The following is a 9,132-nucleotide window of genomic DNA, read 5'->3' as shown; positions in this document are numbered from 1 at the left end:
AGAGTGTTGTCTTATTTATGCCATTTTTTTTTTCTCGTTCAAAGTTTGCCGAAATCCTCTTCTATCGCAACCTAAGAATTGTTTCATTTCATATGATGTTGGCAATTCACATATGATAGGAAATATGATGAAAATGATGGTATACTTTTAGAAAAAACTATTACCAAGTTTCTTGTGTGCATTTAATGTGAGTGAATGTTGCTAATATTAATGGTTATATACTTTAAGAAATTATAGAATATTTTTTTCCCTTGATGCAGTTGATGCATTGTGTTTGTTATTGACTTTTTTAACTGTAATAAATCATCTCGCTTTTAATGAGATGAAAGTGGTTATTTTGAGGTTTTGTGATGCTTCTGCTTCGCATGAAATGTTTATTAAATTTTTTTTCAAATTATTTAAGTTGTAGCTAATGAATATGCTAATTAATTCAATAAATTAATTTTTTTGGTATTTTAATGAATTAATTTAGTATTTATTTATATTATTTGAATTCAAGAAAACTTACTTGCAATATATATATTTTCTTATTTAAATTATGTATAATAATTAAATATCCTTTCATAATCTATTCAATTGCTCATTTTCTTAGATTTGTTTGTAAAATTATTTGTTAAGAATTTCATATGACATTCGTTCGAATTTTTGGCTTGTCTATTGACTCGTTTCATTGGCATAAATAAGTTAAGTATAAATCAATGTTAAGTATTATAAAATTTAAACATGCCAATCTTGATCATACATGTAACTGCTTGGCTCAACTTCATACCGAACATGAACAACTTATAATATTACCAAGCCAAGTTTAATATATGATATACTCAAACTCAACTCTGCTGGATTACAGCCCTAATGCTGATTCTTATAAGAAAAAGAAGCTTTATAAATTCCAGAAATTATTCTTTGGGAAATTTATATAAATACTGAATTTGTATGTATTTACATATATAACACCTAAATTTTAATTGCTATATATATGACACCTTATCTAATGTATGAAAATATTTATTTCACACTGATTTGAGTTGTGTGTATGTAAATACCCCTCATTCTTTTTATCGCAACAATGTAATTATTCAAAATAAAGTGATTTATGAGTGATATTTCTGATTCTTATTTTCTTCAGTTGTCACGCGCTGCGTGATTTTCACACGCAAAAAAGGGGGAAAAAATTCACACTACCACGAACTTCATTGCCTTTTTTTTTCTTTTGAATAAGATGGGTTTATCATGTTTATGTCTTCAACCCAAGCTATGATGACCTCATTGGCTCTTCATTTTTTGCAGTGCTATCAGCTATATCAGGCCTCAGAGTTAAGGTACCTGAGCTGCATGAAAGTGAGCGCCCCACCCCACCCTATTTCAGCACATTGCAAAAGAATTATTTTATACGATGGCTAACGTCATTATTTTTGAATTCATCACTTTTGCTTTCAATTTGAAATCTTGACCATGATTAGATTCTTATTGGGTTTTAGTTTGATTTAATTATCCTCATCATTTACAGTCTATCATCTTTGTTTATGATTGGTTACATTGAACACTTTTTTTTTCTGTGATTGTCTTTTAAGCATCTTGATCAAACTATGTTTCAATGCAGATTACACAGTGGTCATTTCTTGTTTTATTTTAGCGGGCCTTTTTACATTGCAACAATATGGGACGCATAGAGTTGGATTCCTTTTTGCTCCTGTTCTAATTACTTGGATGGGATGCCTCGGTATGATGGGCATGTACAACATTTTCAAGTGGAATCCTGCTATTGTTCGAGCTTTATCGCCATATTATATTTATAAATTTCTTAGAGTGGTTGAAAAAGATCAATGGAGCTCACTTGGAGGAATTGCTCTTTGTATTACAGGTATGAGAATAGCAATTTGAGACTGCGTTTTGTTTACTGATGCTCTTGCTAATAGTTTTCATCATCAGGGGCTGAAGCCATGTTTGCTGATCTTGGTCACTTCTCAAAGCTATCTCTCAGAGTACAATCTTTTCGCTTCTTTTCGAAAATGCACAGGCTATCTGCTGTTTTCTTTTGTTAGGGAGGACTACAACTTTTAATAATTATTATCTCCTAATATATTCCTATCTTTTTACAATAGTTAATTAAAGGTATTGGACTTGTCTGGCATTGCTATTGAGATGCTTTGTCTTTCAAAACTGTATTACAATTTTTTATTTTAATGAGAAGCATGTGAAGAAATAAATTCCTCGTATTTGTATCTTGAATACGTTAAATCAAATTGATGATGGTGGGTGGCCTTTTGGTGGGATTGGTAGCTGAAAATAACTACGGGTGTGTAGTTTAGCTGTGATCCAGAACGATGGTGTGAAAATGAGTGATTTGGAGGGTATATTGGAGGAAAAATTATGGCTGATCTGTGTTGGGTTAGTTTAGGTTGATCTAAAAGTTCTCTTTTAGACTTGGGTGTTAAGTTAAATGCGTGAAAACTATGGTGGAGAGTTAGGTTAAGATGTGAACTTATTATCTGGAGTAATTGGTGGGATTTAGTGGACATTAATGGTTGTAGTGAAGTAGGGAATAAGACTATAGGTCTTAGTCTTTTCTGATTTAGTCAAGATATTAAAGGATGTGTTTGGAGTGGGTGTGGACCTTGGTAAGGAATGGTTGGTCTTGGGAGATGCTTGGTTGTGGAGGAAGATGCGAGGAAGGTTTAGATCAACTGTAGAGAGGAGCGATAATTAAATTTAAAGAATATAAATGGGTAACTGCCAATCTCATCAAAGATAAGCATACATGGAAGCCACTACGCACAACGTAATGATAAGAGCATTTCTACATCAAAATTTATGATTTAAAATAAGAAAATTACAAAGCATATCAGCCTATATTTTGAGGCATTAGAAGACTCTTTGACTATAATTTCTGGAGGAAAATTCGACGGGGTAAGCCACTTAATGCACAGAGTGGTTTCACCATCCATTTAATATAACTCATTTTTTCCAGTCTTTTCTCTTGTAATTAGACCTACGAGCTAATCCAATATTTGATATGCTACATCACTGCTGACTTTGGACTTGCTCCAGTAGTCAACTCAAACAAATATGCTGAAAACAGTCAACAATGAACGCTATAATATATGATTTGAGTCTGAATTGCCTCGACAACTATCAATGTTGCCCAAATTTTGTCCAATTACAGAAATGGACTACCGCAATTAATCCGGAATGTAAAAAATACCTATAATCGACAATCATATTGCATAGGTCTTCACATAAACGTGATATACAGAATTGGGCAACCGTATGCATGTTTTGCAAATTCTCAAATTTTTTCCAGGTATAAATTCTCAAATACACTAAATACTTGTGCATATTGTTTCAACATGACAGGAAAAAGCCTATCAAACTAAGTACCCGTATATGTTGTTTAATTAACTAAGTTTTCGTGTATGCTGTTTAATGTCACGGGAAAACCTGCCGATTAAGTACTTGTGCACTTTGTTTCTATATGGCGGAAAAATTTGTCTCTCATATGCATGTTTTTTTAAGCACGGTAGATGTAAAGACCCCCGACATGCGCGTTGTAAGTCACCGACCATACAAGCTTTTCCATGCAGCTCCCTACTTGGGGAAGACGTCGGAATGCTGATAGATTTTTGATTGATAAAGGACCTAAAAATAATCTAACAAATAATCTAACTATGACCCATGACCCAAAAAAAAAAAAAAACCTAAAGAATGACTTGTAAGAACTTGAAGACAATCAAATGAGCACAAATTTTTTTACAAATTTTTTGAAACAAAATGATGAAACACAAAGGTATGAATGTAAGTGGACATGAAAAATACTTTACAGGAAACATTAAACATAAATTGAACATTATATTTGACTATTAGGGGACTTAAAAAATAACTTAGTGATGCACTAATAACTTGAGCAGAACCTCTTAACTCCAACTACACACCCTCAGCCTTCCAAGTCTTCAACCAAATGGTAAAAATGAGCCAAAATCTCTCTCTATTTATAGGAAAATATTTACTGTAATCCACTTAAGTCTATAAGATCCGAAAATCCACAACAGCTCTCCTCGAGAATTCTCTGTGTTTTATTAGTTTTGTTTTTTTTTTTTTTGAGAGAGAGCTTCGTGGGGTCAGATTTTCAAAAGACAGATTAGATTGTAGATAAACCACTACCCAGAGATTTCAATCTCATTTAGCGAGGAATTTTTGATATGGGGTTTGAGGTTTCTCATAGATGCAAGCCCTTATGGTTAATTACCTCTCCTGCTTACGGGAGAGCACTTTCGATTAAGACTAGTCGTTAAGATTTGAATATTCAACATATAATAACAACTAACTTAAGATTTTTAGTTCTAGAATTCAGAACTTGAAGCCTAAAGTGGATGGTGGGGGAATGAAGATGAAACCCGATCAAGATCTGATATTTCCGTCATCCCACGCCATCAGTCCCTAATTTACTTATAGTTAGAGGAAACAGTTGACCCAATCTAACAGAAGAATTCTTATCAACAGACATGGGTTGCATTGCCTAAGAGATCTTTATAGATCTAGGGTGGATGTTTGCCCAAGGGGACAAATGTACATTGATCTTAGTTAACAAAAGGCTTTATGTCAATCAATTGCACTCTTATAATTTACAACTCAAATGGTAAAAAGTTGTAGAGGAACATACGCGATGCGACTGTAACCGTAATATAATAGTGTCATTTGGTGGCAATCATTTGGTCAGAGGACTCTCGTAATAACCGCTACTTTGTGGCTCAATTTTACTATAAGCATGTCATATTCAAAATCCGTTTAACCTTCCAATTATGCCCAAAAGCCTTTCAAACACAGTTTTTTTACTTGATTAATGTTTTATTTCACTCGGATTGGATTTATTTTGGTAATGTTTGGTCCGTGTTGTCTAGTCAGTTAGTCAGTTTGACAACATGTTTGTTGAATCTGTCCTTTAATCTAAGCTTAAATGTTTCTTGATAAAAATTCACCTCGGGATCTGTGTCATGCCTCGAGATTCATGAAAGAAGATAGAAACTTGTTGGTGGCATATCAAGGACCATTTTAAAAATTAAATGTATGCAATTTTATTATGATAAAGGATATTATACATAGAATTAAAAAATTATTCGTATTGAGAGAATGGTACTAAGTACTCCCCACCGAGATATTCATTGGAATAATGAATAAAATTTTGAATGAATGTGCATTGGGCAAGATATTGCACATTGAATTGCTAAAAATATTTTGAGTTGATGTAGCGAACACAACAATATATATATCACCATTCAAGGACCAGATGTTAATTTTGGGTTTCCAGAAGAAACCTAGAGTAGGAAAAAGATACATATTTCACAATCAATAGTTTTAGAATTCCTTTTTTTATTTGCATATAGATTATAATGAAAGAGACAAGTTTGACTGAATTTAAATATGATTATTTAGATACTTAAAAAATAAGAAAAAAATTTAAAGTAGAAATATTATTTTCAATGAGCTATAAGGCCAGGCAATAATGAAAAAAAGACATCAATAACAAGACATGTTAAATTACAAGAGGCCATTAATTTGATAAAAAGTAGAAGAGCATAGAAATTAATCAAAACCAACCTCAGATCAACACTCATCTGACAAAAGTTCCAAAGCTTATTTATGATTTTATATTATTTTATATTTATTGATGCATGTGAACTTTAATGTTATGAGGAAGTATTAAGTTATTCATTTAGTGGGAAATAATCATGTGGGAGCTAATCATAAGTAGATCCTAAACTACTAGAAGAAATAATTAATCACCCATTGAAATTTGAAAAGTTTGAACTAAAACTACATGGGCATTTTGATTCTAATCTCGGATGAGACTTAGATACAAGGAGAAGTGCTATTATGTACATTTACACCTTTGGTAATACTGCTATCAATTGGTTGCTATAAGATAGTTGCATTATCAACTATAGAGGTTTAATACACTGCTTTCATGAAATCCAGCGAGGAGATGGTTTGGATGACAAGATGCTTGGCAGAAATGAATCAGTCACAAGAAGATATCACTCTCTGTTATGACAATCGAAGTTTTATTCAATTGGGAAAGAGCACCTCCTTCCATTCTCAAAAAAATTATAACTCAAATATCATTATATCCGCAGCTTGCTGAAAGTTGATGATGCTTTATAGATCATAAAAATCTTACAAATAGGCTTTGCAAAGTCTCAATTAATTTCTGCAAGGTGGTTATATGGAGGTGTAAAATAAATAGGTGTTCGGACACCAAACCCTTAAACGTACGCTCATGTCAAAAATCTTATCTTTAATTATGTACAAATTATATGGACGTTTGATTCAATGCTCGCATTTAAAAATATTTAGATGATCTTACCGAATTATTTAAATGTCTTTTGATTGCAAATTTGGTGTGTTTATTTTTCATCTTTATCTAATCTTGTTCAAAGTTTTAGTACTATCATAATATGGACTGTTTAAGGAAAATATTCATGCGTTATTTGCGTTTTCATTTTCATTTTATTAAGCAGTAAATCTATTTTGTTGCAGATTGCATTTTCAACCCTAGTTTTTCCGTGTTTGGTCATAGCATACATGGGTGAAGCCGCTTTCCTTTCCAAGCACGAAGAGGATCCTAAAATGAGTTTTTACAAATCTATCCCAGGCACAGACCTAAGTCTTTTACCTTATTTCACATTCTCTCTGTTTGTATGATCAGACTAACTTTGCTGATTAAATCTTTTCTATTAAAATATAGAGAACATATTTTGGCCAGTATATGTAATTGCCACAATAGCAACCATAGCTGCAAGCCAGCCGACAATTTCAGCTACTTTCTCCATAATCAATCAATGTAGAGCCCTCAACTGCTTTCCTCGTGTGAAGATCATACATACATCCAACCATGTCCTTGGCCAGATATACATCCCAGAAATCAATTGGCTTTTAATGATTTTATGCATGTCTGTCACAATTGGCTTCAGAGATACCATGACAATTGGAAATGCTTATGGTGCGTGTTCCCCGAAGTTTGATCATTACACTTATAACATCTTGGTGTCATAAACTTATACGTGAAAAGGTGTATTTCACTTTTAAAATGATAGTGTTTGTGATATTTTGATGTGATATTAAAGATATTAGGTGTTTTGCATGTAAATATATAAGATCAGTGTGGTCTTGCAAAAAATTCACAATTTCTCTATTTTGTCCAGAGCTTTCAGTGATCACAGTAATGCTCGTCACAACATGCCTCATGTTCCTCATCATCACCACTGTGTGGAATCAAAACATTCTCTTAGCAATTCTCTTCACCGTCAGCTTTGGCTCTGTGGAGCTTTTCTACTTATCAGCCTGCCTTGCCAAGTTAAAACATGGAGGCTGGCTTCCTCTCGTCCTCTCTCTGATCATTCTACTTGTTATGTCTATTTGGCATTATGGCTCGTCAATGAAACTTTCCTATGAGCTACAGAACAAAGTCCATCTTGATAGCATTCTAAACTTCAACACCAACCTCGGCCTTCTCCGTGTTCCTGGCATTTGTTTCGTCTTCTCCACAATCCCAGACGTCATTCCCCCAATGTTTTTTCACTTCATCACCAACTTCTCTGCCGTCCATCGCATCATAATCTTTGTAAGCATGAAAACCGTTGCCTTGCCAAGGGTCCCACTTGAAGAGCGTTTTTTGGTCAGCAGAATTGGTCCTAAAGAGTTTGGCTTCTTTGGCTGCATTGTAACATACGGGTATAAGGATTCTCGTGTGGAAAGTGGTCAGTTTGAAGAGAATCTGCTCAACAAACTTTCAGAATTTCTGCTGCATGAAGGTGGCGAGGTTGTTGATTGGTCTTCTGATCTATTTGTGAATGATGTTTCTAGTTCTGATGAATCTGATAAGAACTTAATGATGGAGAGAAGAGAGAAGGCTCCATTGAGAGATGAGGTGATGCAGTTGATGGAGCAAAGGGAAGCTGGTGTGGCTTACATGATTGGTCACACAGAAGTCCTTGCTCATTCTTCCTCATCTGTGCTGAAGAAGAATGTGATAAACTTGGTCTATGGATTTATGAGACGGAATTGCCGGCAGGTCGCGGTGGCGCTGGGGATCCCGAGGCCTTCATTGATGCAGGTTGGCATAGTTTATCGTGTTTGATTGATTGTAGATGGTGATTCTCTTTCTCTGTTGCCTACCAGCAGAAATATGAAGCCTCTTTCAGGTTTCATTAGTATCCAGCCTGAAGGGAAAAAGCTGATTCTTTTTTCTGCAATAAGTTGACCGATCTATCCTTTTCAACTCAGGGGCTGCATGGTAACGATTTCAACAGCTTTACTAAATCTTGTAAATTAGGATTTATTAAATCTTTTCAACAATAGGATTTCGTAAATCCAGGATTTAAGACAAAACTAAGAAGGAATTGGGAAGAATTGAATTTAACAAATTCTGGATTTAAAAATGGCATTTTTTTTCTGTCTAAGATTCAAGTTAAAACTGACTTACATCTGTTATCATACGGCCCTTTAGTGTTTGTATGCTTAACTTATTGCGCACAGGAAGTTATTGCTGATACAGTTCAGGAGTGAAAAATCATCTTCATTTGATGCAGGACTCTCATCTGTATTCATTCTGACAAATCATGTATCTCCATGAAAGCCAGACTTCATAAAGGCAAATATTGGAAATAATAATAGCAAAAGCAATATATTAATCATTAATTTTCTTCTTTGGGGAATTATCTAAAATATCTTGGAATTGTCTACCTTAAATTCTCTTACTATTTTCTCAACCAATTTCTTACGTTAGAATTATTTCAGGTACTGTAAATTTTTGTTGGTGATTTTCCTAAGTTTTGGTTTTTCTAGACATTTATTGTTTTGGAATATGATTTGGAATTTGCTAATGTGGACATTATGTTATCTATCAAGCATATTATTCCTATTCTTGCTATTATGGTGCATATTAAGTCAATTTTTTTTTTCAATTTGAAATTATTAAAGAAATATTTGACTCTTTATGTCTTCAAATATCTGAAATTTTTACACATGTTTAAATGGAATTTAAGCACCATTAGAACAATATTCAAAGTTGGTTCATATCTCATTCAAATATGGTTTATTTACGATAGATATAATAGAGTTTAATCTAATTGCTATAAC

General features: G+C 33.5%; 1 protein-coding gene across 3 annotated transcripts in view; it reads left to right on the top strand.

Moving 5' to 3' along the window:
* The window catches only part of LOC110028705 (probable potassium transporter 13), an 11,714-nt gene extending 2,956 nt beyond the window's left edge, over positions 1-8,758 (top strand). The window contains exons 4-10 of one of the 3 annotated variants that reach the window (XR_002294448.1): positions 1,288-1,338; positions 1,601-1,861; positions 1,930-1,982; positions 6,532-6,646; positions 6,740-6,994; positions 7,197-8,287; positions 8,583-8,758. Coding sequence is in view for 1 of the 3 variants with exons in the window: in XM_020730670.1 (XP_020586329.1) it covers positions 1,288-1,338; positions 1,601-1,861; positions 1,930-1,982; positions 6,532-6,646; positions 6,740-6,994; positions 7,197-8,131 (1,670 nt within the window). In the remaining 2 variants the exon portion in view is untranslated. Of the gene's footprint in view, positions 1-1,287; positions 1,339-1,600; positions 1,862-1,929; positions 1,983-6,531; positions 6,647-6,739; positions 6,995-7,196 lie in introns of all 3 variants that reach the window. The other 2 variants (XR_002294447.1, XM_020730670.1) reach the window with 2 other exon arrangements.
* Positions 8,759-9,132: the final 374 nt, after the last annotated feature.

Source organism: Phalaenopsis equestris, unplaced genomic scaffold, assembly GCF_001263595.1.
Source record: "Phalaenopsis equestris unplaced genomic scaffold, ASM126359v1 Scaffold000522, whole genome shotgun sequence".
NCBI lineage: Eukaryota > Viridiplantae > Streptophyta > Magnoliopsida > Asparagales > Orchidaceae > Phalaenopsis > Phalaenopsis equestris.
This window is presented reverse-complemented; position numbering and strand designations above follow the sequence as displayed.